At 45.3% G+C, this 17572-nt stretch overlaps 1 protein-coding gene across 2 annotated transcripts in view; it reads right to left on the bottom strand.

The window, feature by feature from the left end:
• Window positions 1–16388, bottom strand: part of LAMC1 (laminin subunit gamma 1) — a 118142-nt gene extending 101754 nt beyond the window's left edge. The window contains exon 1 of one of the 2 annotated variants that reach the window (XR_014527086.1): window positions 15801–16385. Coding sequence is in view for 1 of the 2 variants with exons in the window: in XM_083507014.1 (XP_083363140.1) it covers window positions 15801–16197 (397 nt within the window). In the remaining variant the exon portion in view is untranslated. Of the gene's footprint in view, window positions 1–15800 lie in introns of both variants that reach the window. The other variant, XM_083507014.1, reaches the window with a different exon arrangement.
• Window positions 16389–17572: the final 1184 nt, after the last annotated feature.

A 17572-nucleotide genomic window follows, 5' to 3' on the forward strand; every position in this document is an offset into this window, starting at 1 on the left:
CTGGGCCCCATGGGTGAACCAATGGCCGGTCTGCAGAAAACAGCCCTGAGGAGGCATGACTTTGTCCCTGTGTGTGTGTGTGTTTTAAGAACAAAAACCTTCCTTCGCCTAACAAATATGATAAAGCGCCACCAAATGAGTGGGCAGCAGATCTTTTAATAAAATTGTTTTCACATACATTAAGTGTTCACAAAAAGTGTGGGAAGCAGCATCTGTCTTGCAAGAAGCATTTGTTCCAATTCCTGCACATGTCATATCAGGCATTAACTAAAAAACAAAGAGCACACACTGTTCCTTCAAAAGTATTTAATCCTATGTAAACCCAAGTACATATATACTCTTAATTATTAATATTTTTAAAAGCAAATAGTTTTAAGTGATTGTGATTTCTTTAATTGGAAAAGACCTTATTGTAACTACAAATGTTAGCTGCACACCATAGTTGTCACGCCTACATTTTTCTGCAGAGTGAAATTAGTTGCCCAGGAGCCACAGCTATAATTGTCAGATTAAAATAGCAACATCAATTAGATGCTCACATTTAAAACCTCAGAACTGCTAGTGATGCTCTAATTAGTTCTTTCTTCTTACATTAGTATCTTAATTAGAAAGCAATTTATATTTGCTTTGGTGTATGCTAGAAATCTGAAGACATCAAACCAGAGATCAGAAATCAATAACGGTTGATACTGTGGTATACTGTTATCAGCTATTGGCAAATGACTCTTTTTACCCAAAAATAATCAACTTCCCACCCCAGAAAGAGTTGTATAAATGTGTGCAAAGACTGCTGCAGACCACAGAGACCTCTGCCCGGCTATAAACACTCTCCCTTTACAGCAGTGATTTTAGACTACAACTCCCATCCTCCCTAGCTAGCAGGACCAGTGGATAAGGATGATGGGAACTGTAGTCCAACAGAAGCTGGAGACCCAAGTTTGGTATATACAACTTTGCAGGAATAACAGTGAGGTGGGGATTGCTGGGTTTTGTATTTTCACATTAGATCTTGCTTTGATTTATGTGGAAGTTGTTGAGCTTGGTGGCTTATTTTTTACTGTTTTATTTATGGTTTACAACAACTTCTGTATGTTGTAGTTATGTTTTTTCATGTTGTAAGCCACTTTGAGCATGGTCTGAACTGTGAAAAGGCAGCATACACATAAAATTATGTATGTACCATATTTTTCCGTGTATAAGACTAGGTTTTAGGGTTTTTTCCTAAAAAATAATGTCAAAAATTAGGAGGCATCTTATACACCGGGCTATCTCCCCCCATTTTCTTAAAGAAGAAGAAGAAGAAGAGTTTGGATTTGATATCCCGCCTTTCACTCCCCTTCAGGAGTCTCAAAGCGGCTCACATTCTCCTTTCCCTTCCTCCCCCACAACAAACACTCTGTGAGGTGAGTGGGGCTGAGAGACTTCAGAGAAGTGTGACTGGCCCAAGGTCACCCAGCAGCTGCATGTGGAGGAGCGGAGACGCGAACCCGGTTCCCCAGATTACGAGTCTACCGCTCTTAACCACTACACCACACTGGCTCTCTTAAACATGAGTCCCCCAAAATAGGGGGCGTCTTATACACAGGGGCATCTTATAGACGAAAAAATACAGTACGTTTTCTCCTGCTCTGGAGGAGAGTATCTGAACCAATGGCTTCAGGTTGCAAGAAAGGTGTTTCTGACTAAGCATCAGGAAGAACCTTCTGACAGGAAGAGCGGTTTGACAGTGGAACTGTCTCCCTGGGGAGCTTGTGAAGCAGAGGCTGGATGGGCATCCGTCATGGACGCTTCAGCCCAGATTCTTGCATTGCAGGGGGCGGGACTAATGATCCCGGGGGGATCCCTTTCTATGTATGCCTTATACAGAGTCAGATCATCTAGCTCAGAACTGTCTACCTTGACGGGCGGCCACTTTTCAGGGTTTCAAGCTGGGCTCTCTGCCAGCCCTGCCTGGAGATGCTGCTACCAGGGACTGTACACAGAGATAGCATATGGCAGGATCAGGCCTAAGAATACGCCAGGGTGGGCAGGCCTTACAGAAACAAACAAGGCTCACACCAGGCATTTACTCACATTAACATTGAATTGTGGGAACCATTGATTTGCAGGAGCAAATCCCCAAAGTCTGTCACCAGGCATAGCAGTGGAACTGACTCATGGTGGCTCTTAGAGTGTGAGCTGGAAAACCCCTGATTCAGGATTAGCCTCAGCTCACATGCTACCTTCGGGCAGATGTCTGGTACAAGGGTGGGAATTTGGCCATTGTCCATTTAAGTGTATGAACAGATCCGAAGTTCTGCTACTACACTGAAGTTACTACAAAGTCAAAATGCTACTCCAGTCAAATGATGGGGCAGGGGAAGAAAGGGGGAGAAAGAGAAAGAGAGAGAGAGAGAGAGAGAGAGAGAGAGAGTGTTGCTGCAGCAGCAATAGAACAACGTCATAAATTGCTCTCCAATTTAAACGATGCATTCCAAACACTGACAAGCTAAAGTAAGCAGAGGCGCAGAGACCCATTTACACGACATACCAAAGAGATAAAGAAAACTGAACTGACTTTCCAGAGATTAATATCATGTTTAATACTGTGGAATGAGCTTCCATGCACATCAGGAAAAATATGGGGAGGAGAGCAAGCGCACCCACAGAAAGGGGGAGATTTTTGGCTCCACGGGCCAGATCCTTATCAGGATCTGCCTTGACAGTGCTGCCAATCGCCTGACAGTTGCTGAAGGACCAGGACAGGATAGCCCGCCCTTTGCATCAGCCAACTGGGGGGGGGAAGATCCTGCTTAGTGCTGGGTACCTGCTGGTGGTTGCCAGGTGATTTGGAAGCTGTTTCTGCCCTTAACTGTGTAATGCCAAGTGCAGCATGGACACGGCTTTCCCCAAAGGGCCTTGCAGGCCAAATGGGAAGTGTGGCAGGCCAAGATTCGCCTATGAATCAGGGGTTTCCTCACTCCTGACCTATAGCTTTCTTTCACTCCTGTCCACCTCTGCCCTCACCCTGTCTTGCACTTGACATCTTCGGCAGCCAAAAGAGCTGGCTCACAGCTTCTGAAATTTGGCCAGAGGTGAACACAGCTCGGTGTTAGAGCATGTAAAAAAGACCAGGCGCTAGGAAAGGCCTCTGCCCAGGTCCCAGGAAAGCCATGGCCAAAGGGGAAAATACTGATGGACAAATCTCTGGGCTCTACCACAATGTAGTAGCTGTACTATAGGGTCTCCCTGCAGCCTGAAACAAGACCACTGCTTCCCTACCATGTAAAGAATGTCCTAAACAGCAGGAGATGCTTAAAAAAAACTGGCAAAGAGAACTTGAGGGGAGCACACTCATATTACAAACCTCCCTTTTAATTAAGACTCACCAGGGGCTCTGCTTTGAAGTTTACGCAGCCTAATTAGAAAAGGTCCACAACAAAGATTTATGCTGCAGTCTAGCAGCCTATTCACCAACATCTGTATGAGAAAAGCAGCCACCAACTTACTATTTCACTTGCTGATCCTCCCCCGGCAATATATTTAGCAAACAGACCTCCCTGCAACTTTGAACAGTACTTAGCAATAGGTCGGACTATGTGCAGATGAGAACAAGCAGGAGATGAGGTCCTGGGTGCAGTTTCTAGTCCTCATGACTCCAGAGACAGACTTTAGAGAGCTGGGACAGAAAGGCCTTGTGAATCTCTCAAATCAAAGCAGCAGCTGAACAACTGTTACAGCTACCACACTCGAGAGACAATGGAGTGCGCCTCCAGGGGTGAAGTCAAAGTGCCATCAACAATATGAGAGTTAATATATGAGAAGTGCATTGACCAAACTACCACTACTGCTGCTATTTATTCTCTTCCATCTGTAGTGTAGAATTATGCAGAAAATGGAACCTGAGTTATAGCAGCAAATAGACCAAGGTCTTTGAAACTCGGCCGAACAAAAACCACACTACAGCAATCCCACAATTTTATTACTTTCAGAAAACCACAAGACGCTTGTCGTAACTTACTTAGAATGTACAAAGTCAGTCAACTCCTTGGTGGCACGCTGGCAGTGGACAGACCCCAGCAGATTTGTACTATGACTGGGAGTTCTGTTGTCTTCAATGGGAGAACAATGCTCCAAATGCGAGGAGCAAGGCTCTTCTATGCTCTTCCCATGTTGAGTTGCGGTGAATAGCAACCCTCTCCAAGCAACCAGAGAGGGAAGCCTCAGCCACCGACAACAGGGATGGGGAATATGTGGTCCTTCGGCTGCTGTTGGCCATGCTGGCTGAGGCTGATGGGAAATGGAGTCCAGCAACATCTTGAGAGCCACAGATTCCCATCCCTGGCTTAGGTGTGCTCCTCTACACCTCCTCATTTATGGCACTGATATAACGCAAATGACTGACATAGGAATATGTGAGAAAGCCAGTTAATAAAAATGACTGAGGCCTGGTTGGGACTTATATGTAAGACTGATTTGGAAATGTTCCTCAAGGACTGTGGTTGCCATAAGCCATGGGTAGGCAAACTAAGGCCTGGGGGCAGGATCCGGCCCAATCGTCTTCTAAATCTGGCCCCCGGACAGTCCGAGAATCAGCGTGTTTTTACATGAGTAGAATGTGTGCTTTTATTTAAAATGCACCTCTGGGTGATTTGTGGGGCATAGGAATTCGTTCATATTTTTTTTCTTCAAAATCTAGTCCAGCCCCCTACAAAGTCTGAGGGACAGTGGACCAGCCCCCTGCTGAAAACGTTTGCTGACCCCTGCCATAAGAATTGTGAGGGCTCTTGCCAACACCTTAACTATAGGGAAAGAAAACACAACCCAGCCCTCAGCCACTTTTAAGGATTCACCTCTGCAGTTCAATTTAGATATCTCAACTGGTCTGGCATGATGTCTAAACTGACAAACCATGGTTTACCAACCAGAATCAACACGCATTATTTGAAGTCAGTTTGCACACTGCTCCATAGAAACACAAGTGCTGAGCAGCCAGAGAAATAAAAGGAATCAAGCTGCTATAAACCATAGTTTCTCTACATGTTTAGAAGGTCAAACCACTGCAGAGATTCTGAACTAGGGTTAGCTCAAGCCACGGTTTGGTGTGGTGTCCAAACTGAGTCCTTTTTGTTTGCATCAGTCCAGTGTCGCATTTATTATATTTACACCTGAAACAAGCTTCATTCTTCAAAAACCTTCCATATGATTACAGAAGCATTAAAAGCAGACAGTAAGTTAATAATACTAAAAATTGCGGATGACTGCTAGAAAGCCTCTGCTCCAGAGACAGACCCCTCCATGGCAAGTCTGTCCAAGACCACAAATAGCAGCTATTTTGTACAGCAAAATGCCACACGGTCCCCAACTCCTTCTATCCCTTAAAATAAATGCTTGGCCATGTATAGTATTCCCAAGCGACTCCCACTGTGGCTCCAGTACTGCAGGGAGAAAGGAATTAAAGAAAAACCAGAGAGTTTAAAGGGTGCGGGGTGGAGAGATGAAGAGCTTTGCAGCGACTTTATATAACTGTACTGAACAACTGCTAGCCATTAAAAAAGAGATCTCTTCGCTACTCAAGTTGAAACCTGCAAAATGTAAATCAAGCCTTTGTGAGACTAACTAAAATAGAGTTCCCTCAGGGCTCCACAAATACCACAGTGAAGTCACTGAAGTGCTCAACAAGCTATTCCCAGACCTTGATTTAACAAAGTCTCCAAAGGATTTCCTGACAAATTGCACAGTTAGAGACAGTTTTCAGCAATGAGCTTTCTTCCAGGTTATTTAATCTTAATTTTTTGGATATGTAAAAAAAGAAACCGCTCAAAGAGAGATTATAAATCTTGCCTGCTAAAACACAAAAGCCAGTATTACACCTAACACTGCAATCCTATGCATGTCTACTCAGAAGCAGGTCCCAATTAGTATAACGTCCAGGTTATAACTGTACAGGATTGCAGCCAGGTGTCTCGTGTGACATTGAGCTACCCAACCTAATCTAATATGGAAGTTACCCCATTCCCCATCACCCCTGAACATTAGTCAAGCTGGCTATGACCAAAATGAGTTGTAGCCCACAACATCTAGAGTAGGTATCTTCAGCCTTTTCAGGACCCACTTCTATCCCAAACAAGCATTTGGGGACCCCTTTCTTAATCCTTTACCATAGACATGCATGGCAGTAGTGCTCCAATAGTGGGTCTCAATCTCCAGCCGAAGTCCAGGGATGTAGAGGCACCACACTGGCTAACCCACTTTTCCGTATATGCTACAGAGGTGTTCCTTCTCTGCATTTCCAACAAATGCAATACATAGTTTTAAATGCATTGAGAAACCACAGCTTTATATGGAATGGCAGATTCCTAAACACCATATTTACGGACGTGCATGAATCGACTGTATGGCATGCCAGGTTTCAATGACAAATAAAATATTTTGGCTGACTAACATCCTATATCCTTTTAAATGTGTTTCTGGGAGGGGAGGGGTTACTGGTTTGTTTTATTCTTGTTTTTATTATGTATTTTATGTTTTCCTTTTGTATTTTTATGCTGTGAACCACCTTGAGATCTACAGAGGAAAGGCAGTGTGCCTATTTAATAAATTAATTAAATAAAAATAAATAAGTGACTTAAGTGGCTAGTTCCACTTAAGTTCCACTCAGGAACACTAACAATATTGTCTCTCTCTGCCCAGCAAGCCTATTTTTTCTTTATTATTTTATTTTGCTACACAAGAGCCCAAGAAGCCCATTTTCCCTCTTTCCTACTCCACACTTTGACATTCGGCAAATTGCATTTTGGGAAGGGAACTGAGCAAGCTTTATATGCAGCCAGTAGCTGACCTGTTTCAGACCATCATAAAGCTAGGCAGGTGAGCCTAGGAAAGTATCGGCCTCTCCATCAGTTTGACTTTACCTTGAAAGGTGCACTCTACCACTGTCTCCCGAGACAGATGGATGCCAGCAAAAAACAACAAGGCACTGGTGGAGAGACCCTTGTGAGCTGCCACAGGATCCAAGGTGGATCACAACAGGAACACTCCTACATATGGTAAAAGCTTCAGAAAGAGGCTCCCAAATGTTTGGGTCCTGTGTCTGAAAAGGTTGAAGATGTTGGCCTAAAGGAAAGGCGAAGAGGAAAGAACCTGAGAAAAGAACAAGCCAAGGCAAGACCCAAGAAACAAGGGTTAGAATAGAGAGTGGTCCAGAGAAATTGAGGAAGGGGAGAGAGGTAGGACAGGAGGGATGCAAAACAGAGAGAGAGCATGAAAGAAGGAGTGGAGAGGGAGGGGACTGCAGAGGTGAGCAGAGCTGAAGTTCACAAACTGATTTGAAAGAACCAACCCAAATATTGGCTGTATGCCTGTGGTTTATTTTCAGTGCCAAAAAAAAATATTAAAAAGAGTTCCCATGAATTTTTTTTTTTAAAAGAGTCACACTACAGACCAAATAGTAACTCAGAATCCAGAGTTAACAATAATTTTTAGCCGGTTTCCATATCTTACAATAAATCCATTTATTGGTAGAAGAAGAAAAAATTACATTTTACTTAAGCCCTTACATTTCAAGATTCCTACCCCAATGTTTTTTGAAAGACACTTAAAAAACAGGACGGCCATGAAAGGTTAACTTAAAACTGACAGCTCCTCAAGCTGAACAACACAGGCAAAGAATTCAAGAATTAAAATTGCCAATTTTAAGTACTGAAGTTCCTCATGTAACATAAACTTTACACAGGATGCTTAGCTTTTTATTTGGTAATGATTACCAAACAGCAGCTACAATGCTATTTGTAATCCCCTCCCAAACAATTCAAATGGGGGTGGGAAAATATTTGAATAGGCTACATATTTTATTTTAAGAGGTACAGATTAGAAAAGGGATCCAATAATATATAATAATGACACTCAGTATATACAAATCAGTTTTAAAGGGTTTTTTAAAAAAAACTTTACATAATCTTTACAACAACACATCAAGATTAGTAATTATCCACAAACTACATATGAAGAATGGGGAGATGGACTAGCATGAAGATACCTATCCAATTCCTGATCAAGACTAAATCTGGACTGGAGGCTTCATGGTTCATAGCTCAATCTCTTCACCAGTACACTACAATAGGCCTTATGCACTCAGATTTCTTACACTACTCAAAATAGGGCAGATTTTTACTTTACTTTATTTTAATTTCTATACCGCCTATACCCGAAGGTCTCAGGGTGGTTCACATGAAGGATCGCATGCATAAAATCAAAATACAAATGACAACCCAACAGAACCCCCCTAAAAAGAGCCAGCATTTAAAAAAGGGTATAGGATGTAGATCAGGTCAGGCAAAGGACTGGTTAAAAAGGAAAGTTTTGGCCTGGTGCCTAAAGATGTGTAGTGAAGGCGCCAGGCGAACTTCCCTGGGGAGAGAATTCCACAGATGACAATACAACTACAGATCAATCAGGTATCTATCTATCTATCTATCTATCTATCTATCTATCTATCTATCTATCATTCTTCAAGGTGACCCAAGTCACTGCTTGGGCAGGATCCAATTCTTTCTTCTAAGTAGCCACTCATAGCAACCTGACTGCCTATGGTAAGAAAGATGTCCAAACAGGGAAGTTTTACTGAAGTTGTCCTTTTATAAGTTATGCTGGTGAGTTAGCAAAAAAGCAAGCTAGCATCAGGTGACTTATTCACTGGGTTGTTTTAATTCTTCCACGCCAGTGTTAGCAACTCGGATATATAAACTAGACACCAAATGGCTCCCTAAACCAAGATTACAGTCACAAAAATGGAATGTCTAGTTGCCATTTTGGGGTAAGACAGCTCCATAGTCAAATGATGGACTGAACTGGCTAGTTCAGATGTCTACCTTGAGCTGGGTTAAGAACTTTGAGAACTTAAAGAAGAAAAGCCACTTTATCCTGGGAGAGTCCACATATATATTGGCCTATTCCTACCTGTTTTTCTTAATGGTGACATGGACCATTCATAGTGTAAGAATATCCATCACACCTGTGAGCAGAGCAGAGGGGTGGGGTAAGCGAAGACAAGCGACAATTAACTCTAGCATTGTTCACTGCTCCAGCTAAGGCTGCACAGAAAAAACATTTTGGTTCCAGAAATTCATTCTGATTGTGCATATAAAATATAACTGACAGAGTTCTACAGGATGGGGCATTACTGTGTGATGTCCGATGATCCCCAAACATGCACCTCCAGATGGAGGAGCCAGCCAGTGCAAAATGCAGCTGGCATCTGGCTACTTGTGACACTGCTTTCCTTATGAAGCAGCTGTGCTCCTGCTGCTGTACTGTATTCATGCGATTACTCCTGGCAGAATCAGTCTATTCCCCCATCTAGCACCCTAAAGAAAACCAGGCTCTCCCGTCATTCAGCTGCATGGCTCACACCTGGGTCAGCTCTCATCTTTGATTCCGGTTCAGACCATGAAGGAAACAACAGCACAGCCTTCTCCAGCTCCTCGCCTCTGAAACCAGACTCCCCCCTCACCTTGCCTAGACTGGGTCTTCTCTGCAGCCGATGCCTGGAAGGTTGCTTTCAGGTGGTGCACATGAGATGATGCTTTGGACTCAGACCCATTACTTGCGTCTGGCCCTGACTCGTCTTTAACATATCCTGCCACTGTCTGGCAATCTTATGTGACTCCATAGATTTTGGCTATAGACTTTCACCCACTTGCTGGAGTAAAAGCAGCTGCAGTTTTGCCTGCTGAGCGGCTAGCCAGAGGCACACCAGTCTTTCTGGAACACGCTGCCACTGCCAAATCCAGGCGTCCACCCAGGCCTGGCCCCCTTCCCTCCGCCTTGATTCTTCAGCACAATTAAGCAACATAACAAGTCCATTCAGAGACATCAGTGCAGCTACAGAGGTGTGACACTCTTTATTTGGGGTCCAGGGAAGTCCAGCAATGGGGTATGAGTTCAAGAGGTTTGAGAAACAACTTAAACATCACATATTTTACACTTTTTTATTATTCAGGTGGCTCATAGCAACACTGTTGTCAAAGAGCAGGAACTTGCCCCAGAGAGCTCTCACACACAAAGATGAAACATAACATTAAGTCTCACTTCCAAAGGTTGTGCTATCAGTGAATATTGTTAATGTGGAAGCTAAGTTTGGCAACCCATGTACTTTTAAAGAAAAGCTGAACTAAGCTTCACACATGAAAACACCCCTTCAGTGTAACCTGACCCAGCGAAAAAGACTTATTTTTCTTTCTCTTGTTAACCAGAGAACTAACAGGCCACCCATTCTATTTTGTAGTAAATTCACACAAGAGACACACTATATGTGTTGTACTGTGAAAATGCTGTAAGACCACCAACACCTACAGAGCTCCAGTTTTGTGTCGGTTTCCAAAGCGCCTTTTCTGTCATGGTGAGTGTGAACTCGGATGCCCAAGGAAGGCTGTGTGTTCAACTGGGTTCTTGTCTGCTTCGAATACAAGAACCCCACAGAGAACCGCTTCCTCCTGAGTCCTCAAAACAAAGAGGAGTCAACCAAACTGAAACAAAGCGGGTCAACAGCAGTCATGTGACAGATTTAGCCTTGTGAGCACTGGGGTGAAATATGCAGCCTGAGCTATCTGAAATTTCTTCAGTTCTAACCTGGCACAATAATCACACTAGCAGAAAGCGGTTTCCAGGCAACACTAAGTCCATTCAGGGCAGATCTGCCTCCACTGCTCATTTGTTACCATGCAAAAGATTGATTTGTCAACCTATCAAGTAGTTATTATCAATTCCCTTAAGATCCCTTCACAAAATATTTAGGGTATTTTTTTATCCTCCCTTTCTATTAAAGAAGTAAACCCACAAGGCCTTGAAAAAAACTAATGAAGTTCTGTAAGGTAACAAAACCACATCCAAACTAAACCAGAATTCCACAGTCTTTTCTAAGTTTTACTTAATTCTATCAGTAGCCAGTTCTACATTGTTTTCCAGGAAATCTCCCATTTCTCCACCTCTAGATAGGAGTGTAGCTTTTGCAAGAACAAGAATTATCTCTCTTCAGCAGATAACGAGGTTCTTGTCTATTTGATGCATCTTCCCGTGTCCTGTAAGTAAGCCTTTTATAGCAAGCAGAAGTAGAAATTTCAGGTTTGGGTCAGAAACAGGCCAGTCTAGTCAAACTATCACAGAAAACTTTACTTTCAAAATAGTGTGGGTGTGTAGCAGTAGATGTATGCGCCTTCAAAATGTAAGTTTGTGAGAATCATAAAGTACTTTTAAAAAACAAATGACCAAACAGGGTGCATAGAAAGAAACAGCATATTAAATCCACATTTTAACACAGGTTAGTGCCTCTCTCCCACAAACACCAAACAGCTCCACACCTGAGAAACACCACCGCCCATTTACACACAGAAACCCCTTGCCTTCTTATGCAACTCAAGCAAATGACTGACCATTCACAGAACTTTAAACACAACACTGCTATCAAAAGCAGCTGGTGGGTTTTTGTCGTAGTTGCTGGGTTGTTGTCTTTTAGACAATGGCAAAGTGGCAACACTGGCAAGCTACCACAATTATAAATTCAGTTCAGACAGCTGAATGACTGACAAGTGGAAAGTTATTTCTGCATGTTCCTTCCAGCAGTGGGTAGTGATAATTCTTGTTCAAAGCAAATAACCCATATACTGTACTGACAGAGGTCTTGGTGTAACCACAGCGTTTCCCCAGCATCCTCTTAGGGTCCAAATTTTATACATAACCATCAACCAGCAAAGAGTGAAATGAGAGGCACCACCATGTTTTATGTATCCCATTTTCCCTTTCAAACAAGACAAGCTCCTCCGCTGTGACACATCTCCCACCTTCAGCATTTTTCTGTTTTACAATCACAGCAGACGCTCACACATTCTTTTCCCAAACCTGAAGCATTTGCTCCAAATGCCTAGACAAAAAAAGTGTATATCTACAAAGGAAATGCTGAATAAGCACATTATCCATTCATTCCTGCACTAATCATCATTTACTGTGTTATACAAAAAAAACACCCCTCCAAATTTACACTTACTGCATCACAGGTGTGCAAACATTCAATTGTTTGTAGCCAGAAAGTGTCAAAAGCTTTCCCCACAAATTACTTTGTCATTACAGATACCAGCTCATTTTTTCTTTTAAGTTTGCATTCAGGCTTCAAAATCCCAGCTCCACCACACACATTGTTCAAAGCAAACCAAAGAAAAGCCAAATCCAGTGAGGAATAACCTGCTAAAATGTTGCCGAAATCAGCCTCCTACAATTTATTACCACTTGGAGACAGCCCATTTCCTTTTTGCATTGCGTGTGATGAGATTTAACTGTGAAACTGCTTTGTGACCTATTTAAATTATGTTTGACCACCACAAAGCAACAATTTAACCCTGAGACAGAACACTCCTTTGAAGTGTTTATTCAAAGTCCCCAGATATATGGAAGGCAAAATGGAACTCTATACTGTGCACATTCCTCACTCCCCCTTTTCCACTTTGGGAAGCCGTTGTTTTAATTTTCCAACATTCATTATGCACTAGCCTGTCAAGTGGACCAAGTCAGTCAATATTTAACCTGAAAAACCCTAAGCCTAGCAGCCAGACCAGGGCTTCCGCTTCTCCCCTGGAAGAGGAATTGTGAAGGTGAAGACGATCCTTGCTGGCACCGACACAAGTCAATGAGAAGACTGGGTGGGATTAAGCGGAGGGATAAGGAAATACCGTAATAATAATTTTTATTATTATTTATATCCCACCCATCTGGCTGGGTTTCCCCAGCCACTCTGGGTGGCTTAGTATATATAAAAACATAATAAAACTTCAATCATTAAAAAACAAAATATCTTATACAGACTATAAATAAATAATAATTAAAAACTGTTTACAGTTATGGCCAAATTAAAATAACCACCAACCCAACAAAAACAGAGGAACCAAAATTAAAACCGTTTAAAACATTTTGAAACATTTTAGCCAGTTGCCCCAAGCCAAGAGTTGTTCCAGCAATGTACCTCTGGCCTCCCAGGAGCCTGGAAAAAATTCATTCCACATTTATAAAGGGCTGGGACAGGAAGGATAAGGAGAGGAGGAAAGGGCAGTCCTTGTATGGAAAAAGGAAAATGCTCAGTTCCACTAGTACAGGAAGCAGCAGCAGGAGGAAATTATTACATTATAGAAAACAACCTGAAAAGTGATGAAATCTGCTCTAAGAATAAAGCACTGAGGCCAGGCATGCAAGAAATTGCTAATGGATGATCATAAAAGGAAGCAGGTAATGAAGTTTCTTGTCTAGTCAAGGAAATCTACGGTGCCAGTTCAGGCACAAAGTTCCAATTAGCCATAAATGCAAGCAGGTGGCAAAAGAACTTTGCCTGCAGGTGTTCCCTTAAGCAGAAAAGGATAAAAGGAGGCAGGTGATGTGAACTTGAAAGACTCCTCTCCCCACCATCACCCTGTCTGTAAGCAGAGAAGGTTCTGCAAGATCCAGGGAACAGACTGGTATTAAGTTTGCTTAGGTTGACACCGACTCTCTGCTCTCACCATACTGAATATTAAGCTCATAGCAGTTCGTGGAACGTGCCCCCCCCCCGTTGTACTGGTGCTCCTGAAAAGCTTTGAAACACATTAAATGTGCATGAGGATGCAACTCATTCAAGCTCCTGTGTTCTTAGATATGCCATTGTGGGGGGGGACACCAAGCCACTGTAGGATACAAGAAGAATGTCCCTTTGGAATGATTATGTGACAAAAGGAAGGGACTGACAGGCTAGGCTGCAGCTGTGTCACCACAGCTGCAAAGACAAGATTCCCATATGCCCTTTATCGAATCCAGTGTTTCTCAAACTTGGGTCTGCAGCTGTTGTTGGACTACAACTACCACCATCCCTAGCTAGCAATACCAGTGACCATGGATGATGGGAGTTGTAGTCCAAGCCAAGAAACGATGGTAATCCAATGCTAGGAGTAATAATTGGAGACTAGTAGTGGGTAGACCAGTTGCCTAAGATTTGGAAGGCAAGACGCAGCTCAGTCACGGACCCACCAGCAAACTTCATTGCCATCTCTCACACTCAATTCTGCTCCTCATTTCGAAAAACAGAGGAGACTGCAACTCGCCTCTTATTGGTGTGAAGATGAATGTAAAGAAAGTACAGTGTTGATATCTGCCTTGAGCCTTAGGTACACAACGCATGATGTGCCTTATCCGATAAAGGAGAGAGGCCAGCTGCTGATATTGGGCAATCGTTCCATTACTGCCCAGGCCTGGCAATGACTAATGCTACCATTTACACCAATAATCTCTTCCAATGGACAAAACGAGTTAAGACATGCCCAGATGCCTCTCTTAACCAGCGGAGAGAGGCTGCTGTTTCAGTGCTTCCTTAAAAATAGTATTTTTTATTATTTATTCCCCGCCCATCTGGCTCAGTCTCCCCAGCCACTCTGGGCAGCTTACAACATATACAAAACTTAGTAGAATATCGAACATTTCTACAGTATGGTGACACTTTGGGCTGTACCGGCTGCTGTACCACCTGCAGCGGGAGGTTTTTTAAAAAACAATGGAGAACAATACGCAACCAGCAGTCTATACAATTAACTCAAGTTCAATAAATAAATAAAATAAAACTTGGGGAGCTTGGGGAATGGGAGAGAGAATGTCACTACAACAAATTAAAATCATAGCAAGTTGCTGCAGCATGGACACCCTCTTAGCTCCAACAGATTCAGTTTAAAGAGTACACCAAATAAAACAATGTCTGCACAGGACTTTAGACAGTACAACTGCAGCACGTCCCTTATATGTTAGAAATCCAACAGTTTGACTTGCGGGGAGGGAGGCGATGGAGCTAGGTTATTAAGCAAGGCAAGGAGAGGCAATGTGTCTGGCTACACGAAATAATGTCAGCGAAGAAAGTTCAGAAGCAAGTAACACCTAACAGACTTGCCCTCTGGTCAGGAGGGAGGATTCTCACAAGGGCCAAATGTGGTAAAGGCACTCTGCACATGTTCTTGACTATGAGTGTGCATGTTCCTTCACTTGAACCCCAGCACGGAAAACATGCCCTCCTGAGCCCTGCCCCAGACCTCAGGAATCCTCTCCTCTCCCCAATGGGAGAGGCAGAGCAAAATGAGGTATTTCCCCCCTCTCTGTGCAAACTACAGGGGTCACCCAAGTCTTTGTCGAGGCCTCGCCCGGAAACTTATTTTCACGCTATACAATGTGCTGAGAGCATCCACAAAGCAACTTCTCCCTCTGTGCTGAATAATCGCTCTGGGAATCTGGACTTGGCGAGCAACACTCCCAAGCAAGGACATACTTTGCACTGCCAAAGATGCGATGGTAGTCCTTATCACTGACCACACGGGAGTGTGTTTAAACAAATCTGCAGGAGGCAGAACGATCAACCGCAATCAGCCTTAATAAGGAAACAGAATCTCCTTCCTATCTTGGAGACAGTACTTCTAAACCAGTTTCCCAAACATGGGTCTCCAGCTGCTTTTGGACTACAATTCCCTTCATCCCTAACCACAGTCTTGCTAGCTAGGGATGATGGGAGTCGTAGTCCCAAAACAGCTGAAGACTCAAGTTTGGAACGAACTGCTCTAAGGCATAAAGCGCAGGCTGCAGCCATCGCCTGCCTTCGAAAAGCATGAAGTCTGCTGCTGCTGCTACAATGGCCGGAGCCCGCCCCGCAGGCAGGCAGGCAGGCGCTGGAAACTTCCCCCGAGCAGCCGCGCGCGCGGCCCCGAGGACCTTGCGGCTAAGAGCGCGCGCGGCGGGCGGAGGGTCCCCGCGAGGCCATCCAGCCGCTCACTCACCGAGGTGCAGGGTGAGGTTGACGGTGTTGGGGTACTGGACGCCGGCCAGCATGGTGCGGCTCTGCCACCAGGTGGTGTCGGCCTGGTTGTTGTAGTCGGTGAGGAAGGCGGCGCCGTGGCTCAGGTGAGGCTGCTGCGCGTCGCACAGGTGGCACGACTTGGTGACGCCGGTGACGCCCGTCTGCACGCAGTACTCCTCGGCCGGGCTGCCGCACGTGTCGGTGGCCGCCACCGTGGCGTTGAAGGCGGCGTTGACGAACTCGGGCATGCAGCGCTGCGCCCGCGCGCTCGCCTCGTCCGCGCACTCGTCCATGGCGCCGCCGCACAGCCCCGCCAGCAGCCCCGCCAGCAGCCCCAGGCCCAGGCCCAGCGCCGCCCGCCCCGCACCGCGCGCCATCCCGCTCGCCAAACCCGCGTCGCCTCCTCGCAGCCGCGCACCCAAAGCGGACGGCCCGGCCGGGGGCGAGACGAGCAGGAGCAGCAGGAGGAGCAGGAGGAGGAGGAGCCCCGGGAGCGCAGGCAGAGACTTGGCCCGCGACGCGCCCCCCGCGCCCGCCCTCCGCCCTCCGCCCGCCTCGCTCGCTCGCTCGCGCTGCACGCCGGGACGGGGAGGGGGCTGCGCGGGTCCCGCTTCGGCCTCCTCCCGCCGCGGCTTGGAATGCTTTGCACGGGGAGGAGGAGGCTGCAAATCCCCAACTTCCGGCAGGATTGGAAAGCGCACAAAAAAAAGCCGCCCCACAAACTTCTCGCAGTTCACCCAAAACTTTCCCAGAGCGGAGTTTGAACCCGCTTCTTTCCCTCCTCCGCGCCCCGATTTTTGCTGGGAAATAAGCAGGGCCTTTCTCCGGGCTTGGCCGCCGAGTCCGCGCTCTTGGCGAAAGAAAGAGGCGCGCGCAGGCGGGCAGCCCGCCGGGAGAATTTCTGCCTCACGGCGAGCCATTGAAAGCCATTACATTCCTCTTTCCTTCTCGCCCCAAACCTGAGCCAGGGCTCCGGGCGGCCCAAGGGGAGTCTGGACTCGGGGCTAGGTTAGTTTCTCAGAAGAAAAGGGAATGCTTGATTGTTGCTGCTGCGTGAAAGCTCTGCGCTTCCTCGGGTCTCTGGGCATGTGTAGAGTGCCTTTTTCTCCTGACCACGGAATTTATGAGCATGTAGGTGCATAAAGTTATGCCTGGTGTTGAGAAAGTAGACAGGGAGACAGGTCTGGAGACCAAGGCTTATGCGCAATGGCTGAAGGCGCTGGGTATGTTTAGCCTGGAAAAGAGGAGACACAGAGGAGATGGATGGCCCTCATCAAATACCTCAAGGGCTGCCACATGGAAGAGGGAGCAAGCTTGTTTTCTTCTGCTCCAGAGGGCAGGACCCAAACCAATGGATTTAAGTTACATGAAAGGAGATTCCAACTAAAAATTGGGAATAATTTTCTGATGGTAAGAGCCATTTGACAGTGGAACAGGCTCCCATGAGAGGCGGGTGGTGGACGCTCCTTCCTTGGAGGCTTTAAGCAGAGGTTGAGATTCCTGCATTGCAGGGGGTTGGACTAGATGACCCCTTGGGGTCCCTTCCCCCTCAATGATTCTACTGGAACCTGAGGTCACCCCATGAAACCGGAGGGTGGGAGGCTCAGGACAAAATGAAGTTCTTGACACAGGGCAGAGTTAAACTACGGAATTTGCTGCCATAAGATGCAATTGTAGCCACCAGTGTGGATTAGGCTATGAATAAACCACCAGGCATAAGGGTTACATATTACTTCCAGTATCAGAGGCACT

Source organism: Podarcis liolepis (genome assembly GCF_965112155.1).
Source record: "Podarcis liolepis genome assembly, chromosome: 6".
Lineage (NCBI taxonomy): Eukaryota > Metazoa > Chordata > Lepidosauria > Squamata > Lacertidae > Podarcis > Podarcis liolepis.